The 26,437-nt window shown below is 38.7% G+C and overlaps 1 protein-coding gene across 6 annotated transcripts in view; it reads right to left on the bottom strand.

Annotated features, from left to right (window-relative positions):
- Positions 1-26,437, bottom strand: part of LOC143744342 (uncharacterized) — a 45,182-nt gene that overhangs the window by 14,592 nt on the left and 4,153 nt on the right. The window contains exons 1-6 of one of the 6 annotated variants that reach the window (XM_077235763.1): positions 23,887-24,329; positions 21,091-21,264; positions 20,133-20,189; positions 5,896-5,975; positions 1,232-1,400; positions 962-1,094 (exon numbers count right to left, since the gene is read on the bottom strand). In XM_077235763.1, the coding sequence (XP_077091878.1) occupies positions 962-1,094; positions 1,232-1,400; positions 5,896-5,975; positions 20,133-20,182 (432 nt within the window). In that variant the 5' untranslated portion in view covers positions 20,183-20,189; positions 21,091-21,264; positions 23,887-24,329. Of the gene's footprint in view, positions 1-961; positions 1,095-1,231; positions 1,401-5,895; positions 5,976-20,132; positions 20,190-21,090; positions 21,265-23,886; positions 24,359-26,437 lie in introns of those variants that run through there. The other 5 variants (XM_077235764.1, XM_077235766.1, XM_077235765.1 and 2 more) reach the window with 5 other exon arrangements.

Genomic DNA, 26,437 nt, shown 5'->3' with positions numbered 1-26,437 from the left:
ACCCTGTCCCTTTAATGTTTAGGGGCTCCATTATGGATCTTGCGTTTAAAAAAAAGATAATTCCCTTAAGCCTGCCACTCAGAAGTAAAAACAATGTTGTCAAATTGTACAGATAAAGCGTGCATATACATACATACATACATGCATAGATACATGCATACATACATGCATAAATAAATACATTGTGCAAACCCACAAACCCTCATTAGATCGAATTAGATCGATCAGACGATTAAAGTGATTAAATGACATGAGAAATCAAATTTGCCTTGATCTTTTAGTCTTTGTACCATTAAAACATCCTGCAAGTTTCAGAGCTTAAATCCTCTCCATTATAATCAAAGCATTTATTTAATCAAGGTAAAGAAAACACAGTTTGTTTTGATGTTGCGGGATCTGTGACGTCACACTAGCAAATACATTTGCATATGACTGTATGACATAGAGTAAGACATCGACAAATAGATTTACATCATCACATTATAGGCCCACTGGGTTTCAGTCGTTTAACGGAGACACTTGCCAACACCGAATGCGAGCGTCACGTCGCGTCAAAAGCAAATAAACCCCATTATAATCACTGACGCTTTCTACACTGGATACAGTACACATATGCTCGCTCACTTTACTCCACGCGCTTGAGTCTGCCGACAAGAGGACAAAAGGAAGAGTAAATAGAAGCATAAAGGTTTGTTCGCTTTGACATGTCCAGTTTGAACAGCTCATTTGCTCTTTTCTTTATAGATTAAGGATAAGGATCTCAGCGACTTAAACAAGTGGATGGTTTATTTTTAATGGCGTCCTGGATCGAGTCTGAGGATTATATGTTTGTTCAGAGAATTTGACTGCAGATTGTTTTGTAAACGAAAAATAAAAAAGTCCATGTCATGACCCCTTTAAATCAATAATCGTGACATGCCTACAGTTCATAATTGAATAAATCATAACAGCCTCTGAATACCTGTAAAGATTTCACTTTCCCATGAATGCTTTTCTGGGACGCCTCCAGATTCTCATTAGTCTCTGATAAGGGCGAATCAGAAACGAAGACACTATCATGTGACATGGCTTTGTTTCCCAAGTTGATCTTGGATCTTTGAATGAAAGATAGTAATGTTTAAATGTCATATATCATTGGCAATGTTTAATACTTTGTATAGCATGTGATGAAAACAGATAGTAATGCAAATATTAGAAATGGAGAAGTATAGTTATAACTTTATTCCCTCACCCCCGGTCATTGTCGCTGTTAGCGTGGCTGATGGTTGGCTCGGAGGTGTTGACATCATCACTCGACTGACTGGCCTTCAAGCCACTCTCACCCGATGGAGCAGGACTTTCCTTCCTCTTTTTCTTCACAAAAAAATTCTTGAACGTCTGGAATTTGGACTTCTTCTTCCCTGGAGTGAAAACAAAACAGAAACATATTTAAATGAGTACCACTAAAGAAGAATCTTGGATTTTGAGAGGCTTGCATCCAGCAAACACTGAACACATGCTGTCAATTAGTCAATGTTCACTTATCTAAACAAAATAAGTTCAACTGCCAGACAATCATGTTTACTGGCCCTCAAGTCTTGGAAATTATACATACAGCATGTTTAAACAATCACGTTGTAATTTATGACACAAATAACACTTGTAACGGGGTCAAGCAAGTAAAGTGAGGAGTCCTACTGACCGTGGTAAAGTACATCTGACAGCACCCTTAAATGGTTCAATATATCCATTAAAATGTGTTTATATGATACCTATTTAACAAACTGTCATTGTAGACTTCTAAATATTTTCTCTCTTGGGTGCTTGTATAACACTAATTTATCTTCAGATTGACAATAAAGTCCTAATTGCATTATTGAAATGGTTGTAAAATTAAACCACCGTTACTTTTATTTTAAAAACTCATTTGTTAATAGGTCCAGTGAGGATTAATGTTGGATAATTTTACACAACAATACTGTCTAGCACACAACTGATCTCCTGTAGTTTAACATTTAGGGCCAGGTTTACTAAACAGCGCAAATTAGCGTGAGAGCGCAATCCCATAAAAGCGCCGATGGGAGTGGATGACCATTTCCAAAATGACCAACGCAATCTACCAAGAGCAGCGCGAATTAGCCTGGGTTAAGACATGCTTTTTGGGGGCTTTAAATGGCAGAAATACCAGTAAATTGACAACCGCAAACCTTAGTAAATCACCTTGCGTGATTTATTTAAATACTCTCCTCCCATAAATTTTGAGTTTGAAAGGGAAACTCTTACAAATGCATATGCAATAAGGTCAGCCACAAAAATAAAATTGTCCATGACTTTTCAGCACTAATTCTTCACTGCGTGTCATTTACATCTCATTTACATAATTTGCATTTCTTGATTTAAGATATTTTGAGGCTTATATATTTGTACTGGGAAAAAAAGTATATTGTAGGTTGCAGAAAACTTGTGCTCGAGTGTTTACAATCTGGCTTTGATCATTCCAATATGCTGCTTAGCTTATGTAGAGCAGTCCATAGGAACATCTGCTAATTCACTGGCTGAGTCGAAAAGCTTAAAAATGCTGCCTTTTGAGGGTGCATTCCAAGGTAGGAAGGCATCCGGACATGTCCGAAAACAATGTTAGCTTCACTTCCTGTCTCCTGAGATACCTTCATCTGGTCGATTTTTGAAGGCAGCATAGATGTATCCTTCACTGCCTTTGATATCCCAAAATCCTGTGCTTTCCATTCTGTGACAGTTGAGCTAAATATGGCATCTGAAAGATGAGGGTGGTGCTCACTTTGTGTAAATGTACATTTTGACTAACTTTTTCCACTTTTGATGACATTTCTAGAGAGAAATTACTATTAAAGTAATTAAATATTTTCTTTGTTATCACCCAAGCTCGCTCCATTTTGTTGTAGATCATTAAAGCGTTACGCTGCCTCAGGCCCAGTGTACACCTGTTATTAAGATGTGCTTTGGTTGATCACAAGTGGACGACGCTAAATACAGGTGCAACGGGGTCTAAAACGTTTTGAGCTCGTCCACTTTCAACCACTTCCAGAGGTAGTCGAAGACACATTTAACACAGAGTTCGGCTGGTCTTGTGGCTGTCAGAGCAGAAACAAAAGCTTCTCCTCTCTGTATGTTTTCCTGTTGTCTTTGGCTGTGTTCATATGTAAATTGAGCGAGCTTATTTCATCCATTAGATCGAAAGATCTGAAAAAGCCCATGCATTTACCCGCCCATAGACCTTCACCTTGAAGAAATCAGGACAGAAGTGGCTGAAAGTGGATAAAAGAGGCTTTGATTAAAACACCAGGTGTAAACGGAAATTTGTCTCCATCTACTAGTGATCCGATCGACCACAACTCATGTTAATACCAGGTGTAAACAGGGCATTGGAAGCATGAACTGGAAACAGTTTTATGAGGTTCCTTAATGTGCAAACGCTGCATGCAGAGTCATTGCCATTAGGCAGCAAGGCAACAAGTCAGCAGCCTAAGCTTTCAGACGCAGCCACAATCTAGCTGCTATTTTAACAATTAGATCACAAACTAATTTTATTCACCCCAAAGGTTAAGACCCAGAAAGGCTTATAATAGCCAAAACAAACATTGAAAGGTCATTCTCATTCAAGTGAAAAAGCCAGTACTTTTCACAAAGTACAGCTTTGTGAACAATACTGGGATGGCAACCTTTATTAGTGAGTCATTCTTTCTACTGAGAACAAACCATTCTCAGTGCTGGCTTGCCTGCTGTTGTGGGGTGATTTTTAAAAATAACTAGACAATCCTCATTTGACTCCTTTGAACATGCCAGATCTGTTCATCCTATCAGCCATTGACTCCAATTACAGCTGATTCAAATAGAATTTGGCTAATAAAATGCAAAAAAATACAAATACAAAGAAATTTTGTGATTTAAATCAATGTTTATTTCCGCCACATTTCTTTTCTCTTTCTTCAATTGTCAAATTCAAATCTTTATGAGATACATGACATTTGGCCAAAATAAGGTATTTTAGACATGTGGCTGCCTACCTTTTGGAATTGTCATGACATTTGCAGGTGATCCCTAAAAGAAGCTGTCCGCTAGGTTTTGCAACAGCATTCACTCAACTCAACTCAACATACAGTCTTTGAGGACTCTAGATTATGACTTAAGGCTTTGTGTATTGGTGTTCCCTGCTGCCTGACATCCTGTCTCTCTCTCTCTGGTCTCGGGGAGATTCACATGATACAGCTCTACTGGCAAAGCCTGCAGTCTCCAGCTGTGGCCCATCTAAAGGCAGTAAACAATGCACAGAGAAAGAGATCTCACAGTCTCTTATAAACCACTCAATGCTCGGTTATTTGATTACAGAGTAAGGGATACTAAATATTCCCTTCTAAGAACAGAGCCTCAGTGTTTTTAAATGTGGCCACATTAAACCCAAGTGCGTAAGGAAAAAAATACAATTGTTTATGCTAGTACATCACAACAAAGACTATTGTAAATCAACTTTATCTTTGTCAAAATAAGGGTACATTTAATAATATTCCGATTAGTATCAAATTTAACATTAACTTTTAATATACTAGATCTGTCTTTTTCCCAGGATCTGCACTACATCTATTTGACTAGGTTCGGACAACGAATTAATCTTTTAAGTGAACCATACAGTTCCGTTCACTACAATGACTCACATTTTCCATTCAAGTCTCTCCCTCGTAGCAGAGAGATGCGATTGCTTTTTCTACCTTTAAAGATTGACTACAGTGTAAGCAAACAGACTTATAGTGTTGATTTTAAAGGAGGATATTATTGATTAGAATAGATGAACCTACTGAACATATTTATGACTGAATTTGTGAAAGTGAAAAAAAAAATACAACAGCAATTCTTACTGAATGGAAAAAAACAACAACAAATCTGAATGAGCTTTTTTTGGTGAATTAATTCAGATAACTTGAATCACTTGCAAGAATAAATGTTCCAACAATTTGCATGAGCAATTAAAAATATACTCATAAAGCGCAATATAATAACTGAAAGGTGAAATAATGTAGCATACAAGATGGGTTATTGAATGAATCAAAGAATGAATCTGAATGAGCTTTTTTGGTGAACTGATTCAAAGATTTGAGACTGTAGTAAAATCTAGCCTCTATTAATGTAGCCTACAGGAAGGGTTATTGAATGAATCAAAGAATAAATCGGAATGAGCTTTTTTGGTGAATTGATTCAGAAGATCGAGTCTGAATCTAAAATCTAGGCATCTATATTTGGATCAGCGATTATAAAAATACCTTTAACGTGTATTAAAGAAGCCTATATGAATAGTTATTGAACACATAATAGAAAGAATCTAAGTAAAAGTAGTTGCATACATATGACTATATTTAGATCCTTTCACTCACGTCATGTGTAAGGAAACGGCCTTGAGTGTAATTAATGTGACCCTGGTCATGGATCAATTACCAGTATCCTGTGATAAATCTGTACAAGATTAACACCTCCCATACACACTATAGACATTTACTAACTCTTGAACTTAATGGACTTAGAGAGACCCACAATCCGATAGAGGAGATTATGGATGCTTTGCAAGCACCCTATTTTGCAAGGAAATGTCTAATCCACATCCCCACATAGGCTGTGCTGTAGTGCAGGATCTGACTCCAGCAGTCTGCGCTTCTTCCTTCCCACACTAAACTGGAGAGAAAGGTCAAATGTCGGACAGCGGAAAGCATGCTCGTATCGGAGAGGCAAATATTGGCTTCGTCTGTGTGCTACGTGGCTTCCTGTCAGTGGGAACTAGCATCTTGTATCACTTCATTGAGTAGCGTGTCTTAATTCTTCATGTATGATCTCTACGTGAGGAAAAATGTATGAGATTCTCTTTGTTCTCACTGAACGGGACTTGCACATTACCTGAACACTCTTGTCCTGAATCTAATGGTTCAGTATCATCTGTGACGTCTGGAGATCCCGAGGCCATTATGTCACAATTGCTGTTGAGGGAAAACAAAAGTTTGTCAGATAAATGGTTGGACACTACAACTGATCTGCAGCTGAATGTGAGGTTTGTGACCTAGAATGGACCCATAAATCTAAATCTCATAACCTACGCTCTAAAAATGATGGGTTGTTTCAACAGGTCAAATATGGACAAATCCAACCGTTTCAATTAAAAAATTGAACCCAACGGTTTGGGTTTGTCCATATTTGACCCAAACACGGGTTGAAACAACCCAGCATTTTTCAGAGTGTACACACATAAGGGGGACAGTTCATTAAAAATAAAAAGATCATCCAATATTTATTCAATTTAATGATGTTCCAAACCAATAGTTTTGTGTGAAGGCGAAAATGTTCCTTACGCAGATTCCGCTCATGTTCAGGATAGTCATGCAAATTTTCTGCAAATTTTCACTTTTTTCACTTTGAAAGTGACTTCTGTGTAAGCTTTGCTTAATACAGTGCTAAGCTATAGATGATGAATGAACCCTAATTTAATTTGCCCCCCTAAAATTTTGCCTAAATTTAGCAAATGTTACCACACCTTAACCAAGACATTTAGCAGAATTCCTGCGCTGCTCTCTTCCATTTGACAAAAATAAACTGTTGAGATGAATACACATATTTGTGTGGGAAAGAAACCAAAATACAGTACAAAAAAACAACTTAATGACACAATGTGATTTAAAATGTGAAACTTTTATGGTGCTTTCAACAACATCAGTCCCCAATCAATTTCCTTATTTTTGCATGGAATTTTATCTGGACGACCAATGGACCACCATAACTTCATATCAATGCACTAAACATGTTATCAACCATTATATATATAATGGTTAATTGCTTGAATTAATATATATATATATATATATATATATATATATATATATATATATATATATATATACACACACACTATTATACATAATATGTATAATATATTTCAATTATTTTTATTTGATTTGTTCATTGCAAGCAACTGAACGTCAATACATTTTTTCAAAAAACCTGAATTACAATGTATATATATGCACACAAACTCAAGAAAATGACTGAATTGGAGGCCATTGCTCATGAATAATGGGCTAAGATTCCTCAGAAACACTGGTGAGGAAAAAGCCGCTGTCTGGTTATCCATCTCGTTTGCAGCAGGTCATAACAGCAAATGCTCTTCTACTACTAAAGATGCTTGCCAAGTTGCCATGAAGGGTTTGAATAATTTTGAGACTGCAGAAGTCATTAAAAGTTGCATTTTCAGTTGAATTAAAAAAAAACAAAAAACTGTTGAGCTATTTATTTTAATTTTGTTTGATTTGTTAAATGCAAACAGCTGAAAGTCTGTACATTTTGACAATAAAACTGATTTGCAATGGGGGTTGAATAACTGTATATTTATACAGTACCGCTGCTAGCCATTATGGTGCCCTAAGCATATTTCCTTTATGATCTGTTACTTTCTAGAGCAATTAAATACTCTTGTTCCACCTGTTTTGTTATATACATCCCTAAAAAGTGCCTAATAATATTTCTATACTGAAATAATATCGGCATTATAATTATTATGACTATGACTATGATATGATGATTGATTTTTAATTAGGCTATTTTTGGTGCCCCCTCAGCACTTGGTAGCGCGTGGTGGGAGCGGCGGCGCTGTATTTATATATATATATATATATATATATATATATATATATATATATATATATATATATATATATAAAGTAATTAATTAAGTAATTAATCTTTCGAAAAAAATGAGTGTTTAGGTCTGTCTTTATTTGTTTGCCTATATTGTCCTTCATAAGAGTGTGTCTACTACACCCAAGGACGCACAGGAGGCGTTGGTGATAAGACTCATTTAACGCTGACTCATTTAGATTACAACACTGGAGCCGAGTCACTCCAGTGGATCCACTATATCTGCAGTACCAGGCTTGCTGATACTAGCAGCAGCCCAAAACAGACTCGCTGTCCTGACGAGTGACTAGTGCCTAATCCTGGATCAGACTCTCCTCTGGAACACCTCCAGCTCTCAAGGAGGAAACTCTCAAACTGTATCTATGACAGACGGCTGAAGCTCCAGGCTGGAGGAACGGCCCAACAGGATGTGGAGGCAATTTGCAGTCTAGTTTGACATGCAGATTGACAAGGATTCCTCCAGTTTAATTAAGGCAGGATATATGATTTCTTCACTGGTTCTCTTCTCTATTGATGGCAAGCAACTATTACAATGGCCTATGTAAAGCCATTTTCAAAGCCTTTCATTTGTATAGCGCCTATAGATCTTATGCGCCAGAGAAACAAGAGTGCATCTTTAGAATTTTGTGTTTGAACTTCGGTTTTTGTAGTAGCTCAGTACATTTCTATGGCATCGATGTCGAAAAGTTATTAGCTGGTGAAGTAAATTTACTTATTGTAGAGCTAATGAAAGTTATCATGAGCATTGTAATGTTTGAAGCAGATGCTATAACAAATATTATTTTAAAATGAGCATTTCATTCATAGATCCGTAAGACCTTCATTCTGGGGACATACAAACCAAAAGACAGAACACAATGAATTCAGCGCTGAAAAGGGGCGGGGCTACATAAGGTCAATACAAAGCATCAGTTTTATATTTTGCATGCCACATAGTTTCAGTTAAATTTACAGACATGCAATGTTTTAATCTAATTTGTGTAAGTATTTATCTTTACCCATCCTCCTTTCCATCCATACACTCACGTAACCTAAAACATCTGGCATTCTGTCATCACTCTTGTACCACTTCCTGTACTCATCCCACCATCCACTTCCTGTGGTGTTAGGTTCAAGTGGGTTTCTGCTACATTCTTTCTTCAACAAAACAAAAGAGGAAAATACCAAATATGTTCAACTCAAAACTGCATGGTTTTGTGCAGGGCGTCTGTTGAGTTCATGACTGTGTGTTGTGATGTGACACTCTTTATATCAGACCTTCAAATGTGTTATCTTTTAAATTTAAGCAACTAGTCATGTGACAGTCACAGCTAAATATAATGATGTTCTATAGTCTCTGCTAAACTTTCTGTAATGCTTCGCATTTTTAACATTTGCATTAAACACAAGTAGTAGAAAGTGGCAGGAAATTATAAGGTAGAGGAAGTTGCAAGCCAAATTAAAATCTGTATCGAGTCGACTGAGCTATCAACTAATTCAAATAAACTATTTTGGGATCATAAGCAGCTTTTTCTGTTTTAAGATATTTTTCGCTAATTGTGAGCAAATATTGTGTAAAAAAAAAGTGTTTATTTAATATGGACACTTTTCAGGGTTCCCTCACGTTTTCCATTTCAAAAATCCATATTTTACAGACTCAAATTTCCAAACCTCTTTGTAGATTTTTCAGAACAAAACATAAATGGTTCATACAGCATTATTTTTAGCATTATATATAGTAGTCATTTTCCTAGTTTTTTTTATTGGTTTTTTCTAAGTGATAACATGCTTACATGATGAGAAGAAACCTACAAAGTGCATAACCTTCATATATTCACCTCTGACACACTGTAACTGTGGTTTGATGTTGCATTATGATCACCAAACAGCAAAGTACAGTCTGATTATTTTCCTCGAAAAAATCTAGATAAAATTACTCTATTTAAATTCCATAATTTTCCAAAATGTGTAGGAGCCCTGAATTTTGTGCACCTCTCATCTGCCTATTAAAGTTATCATTTGCATATTTTGATTGAAAATAACATTGTACTGTACTACTGACACTTGTTCATACAGTGCAGAAGACAATCAGAAACAACTATTCAAAGGGAACAATGAACTAAAGTACATCCGCAAGAGCAAAATTAGAAAAATCCAAGTCATCAGTGAGTTCCATCCAAGCGGCAACCTCCCTGTCTCCCTCTTGAAACCAACACGGAAGTGAATTAAACTGCAATTCATCGACTGGCCGCTTGAGGCTGACTGCAAAAGTGAGCCAAATCTGTATCTCCCCCATGTTAAAATGCCCAACTTTACAGCCGAAAAAATTATGTTTACAGCCTGGTGCCTTAAGTTGTTTTGGTCTATACAGCTAATTTTGCCCTTCATGACAACTGTGAGGGGGGTGAATTTTTTTATAACTCATCCGTTTAAATTATATTAAGCATTAAATTCCTGCATAATCAAGGGCGTGGCCACTTGAGTGACAGGTGGATTGCCGCTGCTGTTATTACTAGCCGTTTGTCTGCTCTCTGTTAGCCATCATGTCACCTCAGCTGATTCCAGCTGCTGAACTTGTCATCTCTGCCGTGTTTGTACTCTTTTCGGGATTATTTCATACAGTTTATTACACGCCGCCCTTATACCTTCGCCCACGCCGTTGGATTCCGTCGTTGTCGAGTATCGAGAGAACAACCAGCGCTGTTCTTCAGTTGTTTTCCTCTGTGAACATGCACTCATGGATGTCTGACAATATCGTTGCTTTTTGGAGTTCAGATTTAAAAACGTCTAAGGTATAGAGGCCACACTCGTTCTGCTGTAACTTACCGTTGATCTTACGGAGCAGATAGACTATGTTATAATATGCTTTTAGTGTTCAATAAAAAGTAACGTTACCGTCAGATTAAATCCTGCAGGTGTCAGTGCTTTCTTTTCGTCCCTTAAATGAGCGCGGATTTCTAGTGCATTACTTGAACTTCTTAGGTAATATCTATCAGAATTTAAAATGGACTGAATAAAGCTCTCTACGAACTTGACGTGCATTGCCGCGCTGACTGACATGTATGCGCATTTATCACTGTCACACACACACACACACTCAGAGCAAATATTGTAAGTTACTGCATGAGAATAATAATGCATCACAATACACGTTAGTCTCATGGTTAGTTATGTCTTTTAACTATTATAGTATTTCCAAGGGCAAAAACATAAACTTTAACTATTGGCTTTAGGTCTACTTCAAGTCAGCTGTCACTTTAGCGCGAGGCCAGTAGCACATTAGCTTAGCCTGAGCAAACTCGATCACGTCGAGCTAGGCGGGCGTAGTTTCAGCATCCAGGCACCTCAACACCACCCACATCCCGCCTTTTTGCCCATTTTCGGTTATCCGGGAGTGACGCACTGTGACGCGCTTCCAAGATGGCGACGAGTCACTCCGCCCACTTTAGGCTTCAAAAACGCTCTTCAGAAACCTACGGGTGACGTCATGGATACTACGTCCATATTTTTTTACAGTCTATGGTTCCATCTGGCTCACACCTTCAACATATCTGCCAAACACTGCTTAACAAAGACACAGAGCAGCTGAGCCAAATATCATTCATATTCACATTCACATTCAACAGCAATACAAATTTTTTACAATTCAAGCACAATCAACATGCTCTTATTTTTCTCCTGTTTAGTGACCAAACCCCTAGCCCGTAATAGTATTATTGAGAGGACTCGTCCTGAACTACAGACTTGACACTTTCAATACCTCGAATCAGGGCTTGACATTAACTTTTCTGCTCGCCAGCCACTGTGGCTAGTGGTTTTCCAAAGTTACTAGCCTCAACTTTGACATCGATAACATTGAGAAAAATTGCAATAGATATTTTTTGTATTATCTCATAACTTGGCAGCAGGTTTATTACACGCCGCCCTTATACCTTCGCCCACGCCGTTGGATTCCGTCGTTGTCGAGTATCGAGAGAACAACCAGCGCTGTTCTTCAGTTGTTTTCCTCTGTGAACATGCACACATGGATGTCTGACAATATCGTTGCTTTTTGGAGTTCAGATTTAAAAACGTCTAAGGTATAGAGGCCACACTCGTTCTGCTGTAACTTACCGTTGATCTTACGGAGCAGATAGACTATGTTATAATATGCTTTTAGTGTTCAATAAAAAGTAACGTTACCGTCAGATTAAATCCTGCAGGTGTCAGTGCTTTCTTTTCGTCCCTTAAATGAGCGCGGATTTCTAGTGCATTACTTGAACTTCTTAGGTAATATCTATCAGAATTTAAAATGGACTGAATAAAGCTCTCTACGAACTTGACGTGCATTGCCGCGCTGACTGACATGTATGCGCATTTATCACTGTCACACACACACACAGACTCAGAGCAAATATTGTAAGTTACTGCATGAGAATAATAATGCATCACAATACACGTTAGTCTCATGGTTAGTTATGTCTTTTAACTATTATAGTATTTCCAAGGGCAAAAACATAAACTTTAACTATTGGCTTTAGGTCTACTTCAAGTCAGCTGTCACTTTAGCGCGAGGCCAGTAGCACATTAGCTTAGCCTGAGCAAACTCGATCACGTCGAGCTAGGCGGGCGTAGTTTCAGCATCCAGGCACCTCAACACCACCCACATCCCGCCTTTTTGCCCATTTTCGGTTATCCGGGAGTGACGCACTGTGACGCGCTTCCAAGATGGCGACGAGTCACTCCGCCCACTTTAGGCTTCAAAAACGCTCTTCAGAAACCTACGGGTGACGTCATGGATACTACGTCCATATTTTTTTACAGTCTATGGTTCCATCTGGCTCACACCTTCAACATATCTGCCAAACACTGCTTAACAAAGACACAGAGCAGCTGAGCCAAATATCATTCATATTCACATTCACATTCAACAGCAATACAATTTTTTTACAATTCAAGCACAATCAACATGCTCTTATTTTTCTCCTGTTTAGTGACCAAACCCCTAGCCCGTAATAGTATTATTGAGAGGACTCGTCCTGAACTACAGACTTGACACTTTCAATACCTCGAATCAGGGCTTGACATTAACTTTTCTGCTCGCCAGCCACTGTGGCTAGTGGTTTTCCAAAGTTACTAGCCTCAACTTTGACATCGATAACATTGAGAAAAATTGCAATAGATATTTTTTGTATTATCTCATAACTTGGCAGCAGGTTTATTAGGCTGCTGTCACTTAAAGACCTGACGCATTGATCCATTATACTGTAACACATGCGTTTTCTTTATCCACTGTTTGCGTCCACTTAAAACATATTGACTGTTTGCATGAATACTCACCAAGATCGGGATTTTGACACTTTTTTTGTTTATTTGACTGTTTAAGTGCAAAAAAGAACTCAAATTAGTACTGAGAGCTTTATGTGCCTTACTTCGGGAGTGAGCACAAAATCTGTGGGAATGTTTCAGATATTTCAGTATCGATATCGAAAAATCTATATTTTTGACAAAACTACATTGGACAGTTTTTTATTTCAGATGCCTTTTTAAAACACTACAATTGAAAAATGTATAATAAAATTCAATGTTAATGTCAAGCCTTGCCTTGAATCGTACAGCTGATTGAGGAGAGATGTACTATTACTTTTCTAAGTGATTAGACTTATTCCACCTGGTCTATGATAAAACAACCGTTAATGAAGGAGAAACATGAGACACAAACTTTCGATCAGTAGGATTTTTTGTTGTTGTTTTCGTTTTTGAAGAAAGTAATACTCTTATACTAACTTACAACAATTCTGCACAAGCAAGCACCACTCACATTTTTAAAAATCTACTTTCACTTATGCAATTTAAACAAGAAGCCATTTTAAAGGACTGAGAACATTCATGTTTTGAGCCTTCACATCACATGAGACCAGATAACAGCAGTCATCTAATGAGAAAAAATCTTTTTTAACACTGCATGCAAGTACTATCCATCATTCACTGCTTAACAGAAACCAGATTTGCAGTTTCTGGTGATACTTAATTTGTTAGAAGGGTTTGTGCAGATTTGTTGTGGTTAGAGGGGCTGGTGTGACATCAGAGCATATTGATGACCCGTACAAGAAGTCATCAGATAGTACTCATTCATTTCCTCTCTCTATCTCAGGGGAAGTTCATATAAAGTCTCCTTCATATTCACAGACGAGTGATTCACGGATAGATAGTGATAGCATATGAGAGAACAAGACAAGAAAACAAGAAAAACCACAGATACAAAGAATAGTCACGGCTAAAGCGTAAACATACACCATAAAGCACTGATGATTAGAATATTCAGAGTCATAATAAAAAGATACACTCATACACATGATCATTTCATCCAGTAATTGCCTAAGGGTGAGAATAGGAAAGTTATGTGACTCATTATGATCAGCATCATGATCAGATCAGATCTGTGTGTTTCCTTCGATACAGTTGGGTGTTTAAAAATGATTGGTTTAGGCAGCTCCACTTCCACAATTTTCACTCCTTTCCCCAGAAACATATCTAGTTGAAGGATTGTAATTTTTGTTCGAGGAAGTACAATAGCACTTTTCTGGAATTTTTTTAATTCCAGAAACTTTTTGACCCCTTTCAGGTCAGCATTGTGTGGCTTGTGACAAACTCTGGATGAAGGACCACCTGGGATTGTTCACACAGCCGAGCTTGTGTCCACACCTCTCCTTCACTGACAGTTTTAGGTCACAAAGAAAACAACCCTTACAATCAAGTACTGTGGCAGTATCATGGTACAGTGATACTTTGGTAGTTAATTATTACCATACTGTACTCTATGTACCATGCTATTTACAAAAGGGTATTCAAAGAATAGTACAATCCCAAGTTCGTTGGTTACTTTTAGCTTGAGAAAGTCTCTAAACCAGTAAACATGTTGCATCATCAAGAGAGTTTTGTCATAGATTCCGTATTCGTTTTACAAGAAAACGAACAGGCAAGTCCAGTAAAGTGTGTAATACTTTCTTCCATCTGCAAAGGGAATCATTATAAGCCATCTGTAGGTTGGTTCTCATGAAAAGTGTAAACACTTTTGCTATCAAAACATTGGTTTATTTGTTTGAGCATCAACCCAGCAACAATGAGTCAACCAATGTCGAGTCAACCAAATGAGTTTGGGGCAGGACTATCTGTTTGCTGAACCAATCCCAGAATCCCAGTGCATGCCAATTATGGCTCGTGAACAAAATGTCAGAACTGGCAGTTTCAAACTGAAATGCCAAGAACACACTCCCCCTTCGGGTCACTTACAGGCTGTCAGTGACATTATTCCCTACGGTCACTGCCTAAGCTATAAGCCTCAAAGTGGCCTCCGAACAACGGAAGGTCTACCAAGGCCGCTCATAGGCTTGGAACCAACAGATTCCATGGACAGGGTTTCTTTAAGGGAATATGTCCAGGAGTACCGGCCAGTCACTTTCTGAGGGGAACATGAAGTCAACCCCACATGCCACCAGGGAGGCTGACCTGGTCAAATTTACTGACCTAGTCTTGCCAACAACCTGTCTGTTTCCTGAACTGAGTCTCTCACAAAATCCAATAGGGAAAAACTGCAAATAGTTGTGGAAAACTGGCAGTAGTTCACTCACAAACCAGATCATGGAGACTGGCATCCTGAAGAGTAGAACTCAGCATAGCGCTTGTTAACCTTTGCAAACTAGGGGAGTAACTCTCCTCGATCCTGGATCTACACAATGCTTCAAAGCCCTAAAGGAGGCTGGGCACTCTAAAGGGACCCTTATAAGGGAGGCGCCTCCAACTCTTGGGCTGATCTGACAGGGAGGGCTCATGAGAGTCCTTCGACCTTCCGACCAGACTTAGGAAGCTAAGTATTCAAACAGAGCGATCCTCAGATATATTCTGGAACACTATGCTCAACCTGATAAGTACTGACCAAGCTCTGGGTTAAAATCAGCGTGGCTCCATGGGGCCTGCAACATGATATTTAATGCATTTGCATTAATGCTAAGCATCCAACTCGTATGGGGAACCGCCTTCAAGGGAGCCCTGTTAAGGCCTAACTACTTGATAGCGAGGATGTATGCAAAACCATCAGAAGCCTAGGTGCTCTCACAGACATTTCTGTGGGCCTGGTTATACTTTTTTAACATTGGCAACAGGCAGTGTACTCAATAGAAGTGCTATCAATCCTTTAAAGCAAGGAGTACAATCTTACGCTACCGGAGTATCCAGGAGGTCTACTTTAAGGCCTACAACTTCGAAAGTCACGGGCGTCAGTCCGGGCAGTGCTTTGGCTCTAAGGGAGCATACTCAACCATCCCAAGTGGGAAGGAGTCACTAATCTGTCTCTACCTGAGCCTGGGTGCTGAAGGGTGATAACATACAAGCTATGGGTAGCAAAGTGCTCTAATTAATGACCCTAACAAGGGGAGCAATATCAGCATGACCCTGAAGGATGTATCAGGGTCAAGGCCCATTATCTTGTAACTTTACAAGACAGATAGTATATTTCTCTACTCTATATTTCTCTATACTTCCAAGGGAATGGAGGCCTCAGTAAGTGGCCAACGACATTCAACCTTATGACTTGAATTAGAAAAATCCTTTTTTAACTTAATGCCTTGCTGCCAGCTACCACACTCAATGCTTTAAAGGGCAAAGGCCTGAGCCCACTGCCCACCGCCTCTTACTCTCGAGAGATAGACCTGACAGTGCCCATAGATATCTGCATGGGGGGCTTTTTGAAGGTAGTCCGCTACCTATGATGCCATCTACCCGGTTACACCACAAGCATTTACACCTAATGCAAAAGGCAGGCCTTGGCAGGCGACTCTTGAGTAAAGGAGGCTAGTACTAGGAAAAACTAGATTTACAGGAATAAAATCTCCTGATGGTCTAAGGAATCTACACTCAGATAATGAGAGGCTCGAGGCAAGAATGTTTAACAGACCACCACCAAAAATCCTAGATACTAAGCCAGATATCGAGGGGACCCCATGAGGGCAGACACGTGAATATTATATGTCTGAAGTTCAGAGCTATAATCTCAAAACGACTCTCAAAAGTGAGAGGAGAACTACTGCTCTAGTAAAAGGTGGCTATCACGGTGGCCTGACAAGGGCCACTGCTTAATTCTTTAGTTTTATCTGGAGCTTGACAGAGCGGTGGCCTCAGTAGAAAAAATCCCGATAGGGAGGAAGCCATCTCACGCCAAAATGTCTGTTTGATGCTCGGATGAACGGTGGGCTGACTAGATTTTTTTTTGTATAATACGGCCAACCTGTTCACTACCACAGATTGGCACTACCCACTATATAAGCCTGACGACTCTAATCAGAGGAGGGCTATGGGAAGGGTATGCATAGCCTACCTATATATGGCAACTTCAGGGCCCTATTTCTACTCCTATAAAAAACCTACCTAACATACCCCTTAATACTTTCTAACAGGGAACTGAGTTCTACTGTACAACCTTACTTAAACTCTCGTAAAGGAAGGAGACCTACAGAGCTCAACCTGCTGCCCGTAGAAGGATGGCCTAAACGACATTCACAAAATGGAGGCCTATCACCATAAAGAGCTCGAAAGAGCGCACTTACTACCAAACCCGACGCCAGACCTACAGAATGGTTCCAAATTGAAGGAATCACTCATCACAGGTCCAGCCTCAGGGATGATGCAAGAAGCGCCTGGGGTGTAGGAAGTGTGCAGATTCAGACTGCAGTATTATGCAAAATTGAATGCAGCCGAGCACGCCTTCGCCTCTCTGAACTTTCCCAATACCGTCTCAACGGAGGTGCCGAAAAGTTCAGAAGGTGACACTGGTGCATCGAGAAGAATAGCTTTCTTTCTCCCCAATGTCATCCAAGTTCAACCACAGATGCCTTTCCCTGGCCACCATCGCCACCATCGAGTTCGTCCGATCACGGCAGGTGTTTGTATGGTGGCCGGGAGAGCAAATCTGTAATGCCGCACAGCTTGTTTTCTGCATGAGGGGAAAGACCCCAACCTTGGTCCTAATCTTCCAGCAGAGCAGCGTGGTATGCTTGCAACACAGCCATTGTGTGCAAGGCATCACCAGCCAGAGCCGCCATCGCGCATGCCCTGCCTTTAAGGGCAATGTTTTTTTAAAAGGCAGGGCCAGAGCACTTAAGTGGTGATGCCTCTCCAACGCGCATAATACGCGCATCGCCTCAACATCAGCGTAGTTTGCTCGCTGTTGGCAATGGATGCGCTCTGAACACGGGTTCTTCCATGCCTTTTCGATCTATTGTATAGATCGGGCAGGAATCGAAGGCTCATGGGAGCTGGAGTGTTATGCATGGAAAAAAAAAAAGTTCGTAAAGTCTGTCACAAGCGGTCTCTTCCCTCACGCGGTCCTACTGCAGCAAAGCCTCGCTGAGCGCGTTACATAACACTCACAACTCCTGATACGTGGGGCAAGGTGGCTGTGAAATCCTCTTCACCCTCATCAGTCATCTTCTGCTTTCTTGGGCTGCCAGCAGAGCATTCGCTGTCAGATCAGAGGATGTTGTGACAACACATCCTCATCCGGCAACTCAAACTCGCAAGCCTCCAAGGGGCGTGAGAGATAAACAAACTCTCTCAAACTCCTTATCGAGCTCACTCTGAAACCCCATGATTCTAGTCTCTGCTTTGCCTCAGCGCGTGCAGGAGCTGCATCGCCTGGCACAGATGTTCGAGAAGAGGGCCAGACGAGAGCGGGGTTTCTTAGAGAAAAACATCAGCATTCTGCGTGCTCTGAGCCCAAACAGTAAATGCACAAGATGTGTGTGTCATCTGGTGTCAGAAACCTGAGACACGGATCCACACCCTCTTTGAAAGGCTTATCACTTGCCATAATTGTTCTTACCTTTTTCAGGTGATTGCAAATCAGACAAAAGAGTCCGGGAACTGTTTCGAAAGGGAACTGTCATTATTTTGTGCATTTCTGTTTGCTGGCACTAGCGATATTACACACTTCATAAATTACACACCCTAAATACTGTAAAAATTATATTTTTAGAATTCAGTTAATTGCAGTCACATGTACCATTGTTCTGTGAATTTTAGTGGGTGAGACCCAATCATTTCATTAGGAATCCATACGACCAGGAATTTCCCATGAGGGGTAAAGACTTGTCCATGCAGATTTGTAACGCCTTTAAGTTGGTCTTGAAAAATCACTTTGTTGACCAACAGAGAGGTTGGGGTAACAATGATTTTTTTGCAATTTTTCACAATCACAAACACTTTACAATAAGTTTTGTATAGTTAACTACTTTAGTTAACATGAATTAAAAATGAACTGCACTTCTGCAGCGGTAGTTAATCTAAATTGATGATAATTTGAACATTTACTAATGCATTATTAAAATCAAAAGTATTTGCTGATATTAGTTAAAGGACAAGTTCGCTATTTTACACTTAAAGCCCTGTTTTAAGATCGTTTCTGATTAAATATAATGGTTAAGTTTGAAATTTGGACAAATGCTGCTGTCCCGAGAATTTTTGGTTTCTGTGTTAGCAATCCCCCCCACCTACACAATGGTTTCATAGGGGCACTGGAACAATCATTCATAAAACGCATTAAACTTTACACTGATATCCTCACACAAAATCCGCTGCAAAAGATGAAACAAAAAATATGTTTTATCATAGTTTTTGTCCTGACTTAAGTCAATGGAGTTGGACAAAAACTACGATAAAACCTGTTGGAAAGCATCTTTTGCAGCGATTTTTGTGTGAGCATATCAGCGAACACCCCAGACCACACTGTGAGTTTCACGTCTTTGTAAACTAAAGTTTAATGCGTTTTATGAATGATTGTTCCAGTGCCCCTCTGAAACCATTGTGTCACCTTTATTTATATATTTGTAGGTTGGGGGGAGTTGGGGGGGGTTGGTGCTAACACAGAAACCGAAAATTCTGAGGACAGCAGCATTTGTCCAAATTTCAATCTTAACCGTTCTAGGCTATTTCATCAGAAACGATCTTAAAACAGGGCTTTAAGTGTAAAATACTGAACTTGTCCTTTAATGCACCGTGAACTAAAATTAACAAACAATGAATGACTGTATTTTTATTAACTAACATTAACAAAGATTAATAAAAACCACAACAAATGTTTTGTTCATTGTTAGTTAATACATTAACTAACGTTAACTAATGAAACCTTATTGTAAAGTATTACCAATTTACCAAAATCTGAAAATTTGTTGTACAGTTTTATGATTTAAGCAGATTGCCACTAGAAAAGAGTAGCCTGGATGCAAAAGCATCTTCTTTTGCGTTCCAAGGATGAAAGAAAGTCATACTGTTTTGAAATGACATGAGGATGCGTAAATGATTAAATAATTTACACAAGCAAACCAAACTGGTCTCTTTTGCAAGAGTCTCTTCTGACTAAAAAGTCCTTATCATTGGCCAGTGCGTGACTATGATAGCAGAGATGTCGTTCAGAGCTCTACAGGGACTAATGGACTGACCTTGGACTGCCTCCAATGCCAGAGTTCTGTGATGACGTCCGACGTTTCATGTCTTAACTTTTGGACAGGGGGGAGGGACGGGGGAATAAGAGAGAGAGAAAGAAAGAAAGAATGAGAGTTAGTGGAGAGAAGCGTTCAAGCAGAAGATATTAGCAAGCATGCTGTGTTAGCATCACACATTTTGTTTTTAGAGAGTTATCAGACAAGAGACTGTAAATATTTATATGCGCATATGCAAAACTTGCTTTTGTTAAACAAAATACTTGAAACGCAGTGTAAATTACGTCAGTAGGAAAATTTAAAGAATAATCAAGACTATGAAACTACTATGGACCTAGTGAAAGACTGATATTTAGTCCAGGCTGATATTTGGCTATTTTGAGAGTATTGATACAAGCCAATAACTGTGCCATTGTGGATTAATAACAAATGTGGTAATTCCATCTTGTGTCAGCTCCAAACTGACAGAGTGTGTGTGTGCATATAAGAGCAAATTTTCTGTTGTCAACATTTTTTTGTGTGTGAATCTAGCAAGTATTGTGTAAACTAAGTGTAAAAATGTAGCAATTTTGTGTAGGTATCCATCAAAAATACAATTCAGGAAAATAAATACAGGTCAATAATTATTTCCATTATAAGGCTAACAGATAAACAATCATTTTTAAGGGTGTTCACAACTTCACACAATATTAAGCCTATATAAAGGCCACCTAATTTTGTGTAATATGATCTGATATTGAATTGTTCTGTTACATTATATATTACATTTAATTATTTGTGTCGGATCAGTAAAGTTGATAAGTTTAGTTATCAGAAGTTGATCAGTTAAGTTATTTAAATGCCAGCCCTCGTCATTCAACATCCTGAAGATCAGAGTCATCTTATGCAATACTGGATTAGACCCAAGGACATGCAACAGGAGCGAGCGGGATTGACAATGGAAGGCGAGGAGACTTACACACTGTAAGTCGATGAGATGATCCATCCTCGTTTTCATATGCTTCCATTAGAGATTGTTAGATGGGTGCCGAGGCTTTTTAGGTCGGGTAGAATCTGCGATTTTGTTTGCTGGCTTCCATAGCTGCAATACGCTGCGTTTTCCACCAACTATTACTATTGGGAAATACTAATACTATTGGGTAAACGGGCAGTGGGCACGATCACACAGACCAAAACAAAAACAGACATTCCGACATGGAACTTTCAAAGTAGAATAACTGGCTGTAGTACTGTTTTTCAGAGAAACAAGTATGTGAACTTAGCATGTTTCCTAAATATCTGCAAAAATATTATAGTATTTTGCTTTTGTATACAAAAAATTACATACAGCACCTTTAAGCAGAGAGAAGCCTGGAGTAAAATACACTAATGAGTTTAAGAAACCAGTTGCAGTCACCATTTGGCTCAATCAGTTGACAACATTAGCTAAAGTGGTGACCATCCCCATCTCATTTCTTAACTTATATTTGAAGAGAAAGAACGTCCTAAAACATTTACTGGGCTAACAAAATTTGGCTCACTTAACAATGAGGTCTAATTCTATTTCCTGGCTGTTTTGTTATAGGGCAGGAGCAAAATGAAAGCAATCTTCTGTGATTTTCATTTTACTTTCTCATAAAGTTTAACATGCTATTTTGTTTTTAAACAGCCACCACACCATCATAATAGTTCTACTGATGAGTAAATTATTTTTGGTTACATTCTAACATTCATCTAGTAAAATCGCTGGTTTAAATTAAATTAGTTCCTCATGAATCTGAAACAAACCATTCGTAATCACATTAGACTTCCAAAAAATGAGTTCGTACATAGCGTTTTTATAGTTTCTGGTAAATGTACACCCCTGAAGTTTTACACAGACTAAGTGTGATACGCACATCTTACACGAAATATGGAAGCTTTACGAGAATAAAAATGCCATATATTTAAAAGTACCCTAAAATTTAAAAGAGCTGTATATTTAAAGTACCCTAAAATTACAGACAATACATTTAGCGAGCTCTGAATTATCTGAAAATATGTTTTTTCCATTCAGGAAGATATTTTAGGCAATATTACTTCATGGACTCAATGAGCTGTGTTTGGAAGGCCTTTGCTGTTGGTATTGATTGATAGTTTAAAAACTCATAGCAGGGACAGCATAAATCCACACATACTACAAAACCATCTGTACTTTTGTGGTTCTTCTGAACTTAACCACAAAATACAAAACTCCTTTAGCTGTAACTAAACCAGTAGAGAAAGAGCAGCGCATTCTGGCTATCTGATATTGGATGATTCATTATTAGAGAATCCATAAGCAAACCACAGCAGAAATGTTTTACAGAGTAAAGAAGAGTGGTGTTGGAAATGCCACCTTTTAACTAAAGGAATAGTTCACTTAAAAATGAAAATGTGTCATCATTTACTCACCCTCAAGTTGTCCCAAACCTGTATGAATTTCTTTCTGCTGCCGAACAAAAAACGAAGATAACCAAACAGTTGGTGGACCCCATTGACTTCCATAGTAGAAAAACAATACTATGGGGTACATCAACTGTTTGGTTACGGACATTCTTCAAAATATCTTCTTTTGTGTTCGGCAGCAGAAAGTAATTCATACAGGTTTGAAACAACTTGAGGGTGAGTAAATGATGACACATTTTCATTTTTAAGTGAACTATTCCTTTAAGCTAGTCAAAAAGAAATGAGAGGTAAAGCTAAAATATCAGGATTAGAAAAATGTTTAAAATAAGATGATACTCACTGAATCATCTTACCCCACTCTCCACAATATGCAAATTTAACTAGCTCACACTTTAACAAAACAGTCTCTCATTGACTTGAGACTTCTTTGAGAATAGATGTCTTAAAAGATAGCAGAAGCCTGCTAAAAACATCAACCTCATCAACTGCACAAGAAAATATGAGACACCAGGAAGAGTTTGGCCTCAACATCAACAAGCTCATAAAAAAACACAGAGGTCAACACAAAAGGGGTCTGATAATTAACATTTGGACTCTTATTTCATGAGATGGATCAAGTTCCTTGCCAAATAGATACACTGTATAGATACAAACAAAGCAGCACCCCACAGGAGCGCAAGGACCATAAATGGTGTGAAAATGGAGGTAGGTCAGAATGTAAGGATAAAGCTGGTTCTAGTACACAAAAAAGTTGCAGTCTCTTTGCAAAGGCACATTTGCCATTTATATCTGAATATGGAACATTATGTCTCAATAACTGGTCCAAACTCTCGTATTGTACATTAATCTAGTCTCTGGGGGGGCTGGACTACAATAAACAATAATAAATGGCTAATTCAGTGAAGAGAAATGGTACACAAAACTGTCTCTTTTCAAAACTAAGAAACTGGACGAATCCCAATGGTAAACAACATGTTCTCTCAGTGGTGATGAGTAGGGTCTTGTTGGACATGTCATGAGACCATCAGATAGAAGAGCTTTTAAAGAGACTCTAATTGAGCGAGTTCATCTAAGAAGTTATTACAGTACATTCTCAGAGAGCACAAAAGAAGCATTACAGTAAAAAATACTTCATGTGGAGTATGTAATCATATTATCAACATGACCATGTTCATCAGTGTTCCACTAAAATACAATTACACTAAAAGACAAAGAGTTTTATATGCAACCATGACTAAAACTCAAACTCAAACATGCTAGCAAGAGAGAAGTACCACTAACTCTTTTTAAACTATACGAGTAATAATTTTATATTAAGTTTTCATATAAACAAAAGGCTCCAACTTACTTTCTGTCCCCAAAGCAGCTGTAAAGTCGAGACATGGTGTCAAAATTCACCCCAAAAGCTGAGTTTCCTTAGTGCATCCTTTGTAAGACACTGTTTAAGTTCCAAAAGTGAATTTTCACGCCAGTTTTGTCAAATCACCAATATCTCCTTTCTCTGGCTGAGAATGTGTATCCTTCACAGGGAAGGCACATGTGTGCTCCAGTAGCCTGCCTCTCAGGACTGAGCATGCTCTCTGTCTCTTCCTCTTGGATTCCCCCTCCCGTCCCTCTCCAACCCCCGTCACCTAATCCAGAGAATCCGCTACTATTGTCTCAGCCCAGCAGCTTACCGCCGACAGGCCAGGCGTCATTTGATAATTAGATGGGGCGGCTCCCTGAGGAGAGAGATACCACCTTCGTGTCTGAGGGAGGCTCATTCTTGCCCACGAAGGGGGTTGGAAAGCTAGTCAGCTGAGGGCCAACGGAGCCTGAATAAATCATTAGTAACATTTTTACCCAATATTTATTACACGGCTCTATGGAATACTTGATTCTGATTGGTCAATCGCACCATCCAGTGGTTTGTTATTCCCCGATAAAAAACGGTAAAAACTGATTACACAGGCTCATCCAGGTAGCTTAAGTTGGCTCTATATGCTTGCTGGGAATGTTTTTTCTTCGTAGATTTTGCGTTTGGTGAGCTTATAAAATATTAAAACTCAAATCACTATTTTGTGAACAATTATTTAATTATGTCATCTGGTATGGTATTGATGACTCGCTCTCTTGTTTCATATAAATGCAGCAGCTGCCATTTTTCAACAAGTTTTTTTTGTACACTGTAACGGATTATAAGTTATAAACATAGTAAAGATAAAAAAAAAAGTTTAATCTGAACTCAATATCTCGTATCCCCATAATTATTTATGTGGCGAAATGCTGTGTATTAAGTGGTATGACTGTACCGTATCCCTTAAATGTCCGTCTAGTTTGTACTTTGCGGAAGCTTTGCGTTTAAAGAACTAATCAAATATTTCACCTCAAGTCAATATTTTGTGTCTAATTAATTATTCGCTGCAGGATAATGTACATCCAGCCGGTAGTTATGGCAGAATAAACCCAGTTCGGGATGATGCTTCGCGTCGGGGTCCTGATCACCCTGTCAGGGTTTATTCTGTGATAACAACCGGCTGGATGTATTGTATACATTATCCCTTACGTCAAGTTACACTGTTAAACACAAAGGTTTCAAAAGGGGGTATTCGCAGTGACGCCATATAAGAACCATTTTTGGGTTCTCCTTTCAGTGGACAGTTCTGAAAAGAACCACTTTCTTAGTGTAAGGAACATTTTATTAATCTGAAGAACTATAAAGAATCTTGTGCGAAATGGAAAGATTCCATGGATGTTAAAGGTTCTTCATGAAACCATCGATGCCAACAGAACCTTTATTTTTAAGAGCGTACTGTGTAATAATGGAAACTTAGCACTTACTGCTTAAAATGTCTTAGCTAAAACGTTTACCAAAGTGTTGCTGGTTCATGCAGGTAAATAGAAATTCTTGATCATTTTAGGAGAAAGGTGACTTTTAAAGAGTCACCTTAAATGGATTTAGTCAATCTAGATTAAACTCTAACGGAAGAGACCGGACATTTTAGTGACAGGACATTTGCCATTTACCCTGTTTTCTTAAGAAAATGTGTTGTGCGCTCAACCTCAAACCATACGTCTTCACTACATACAAATGTTTCGCCTTGCTGCCAGTTTTGAATATTTTCCTTCCCCCTCAGGCAAATCGTGTAGGAGTATCCAGCAAAAGTGTAAACAAAGCTTTCCGCCAGATGATTCCTTTTCTTAAACACAAACAATGGCAAATGCTGGATTTTGAAAGAGTATTTTCTTCCGGTATTGGGGGTCGGAGATCTGGCTTTCATACTAAAGTGCTTAGACCAACATAGGTAGCCAGAGAAATCAAGTTCACACTCGGTAATGGTAGTCAAACCCCTTTATTTTTACCTCACACATATGGTGAACAGAATGCCTATGCAGTTGCACTGCAGGCATACTGTATGTTCTACAGTTCTCGTCCTCAAGGCTGGGTGGAATGTCAGTTTTCCTTATGAAAAAAAAAAAAGCCACGTTGGTATTTCCTGAGACCTTTTTGCTCTGCCGCTGAAGAAACCCATATTTTGTTTCAGGCATATGGTTCCTCAAAAGGGCCATATTATCAGTAGATTCATTCATTCAGTCATGCGGTTGTCTGATAATCAGCAAAACATTCTCAATCAAACGTCCTTGACTTCCCTCTACAGCCATCTTCATATTTGGATAGTTAAATACTTTTGGAAAGCTGACATGTCATGTATAGCATATCACACCGCAGGACATGTTATAATTGCTACAATTCTTTTATAGGCTAATTATTATGCATCCTTTACATGATCATAGTAGTTGATTAGACTACATGGAATAGTATTGAGCTAGTTAATGGGGAAAAAAAGGTGATTCCAAAAGATAAGAGAAACTTGTTACAGCATCTACACCACCATTCAAGAGTTTGGGGTTAATAAGAT

The sequence above is a fragment of the Siphateles boraxobius genome, unplaced genomic scaffold (assembly GCF_051911475.1).
Source record: "Siphateles boraxobius isolate OS27281-9 unplaced genomic scaffold, OSU_SipBor_1 2, whole genome shotgun sequence".
Taxonomy (NCBI): Eukaryota; Metazoa; Chordata; class Actinopteri; order Cypriniformes; family Leuciscidae; genus Siphateles; species Siphateles boraxobius.
This window is presented reverse-complemented; position numbering and strand designations above follow the sequence as displayed.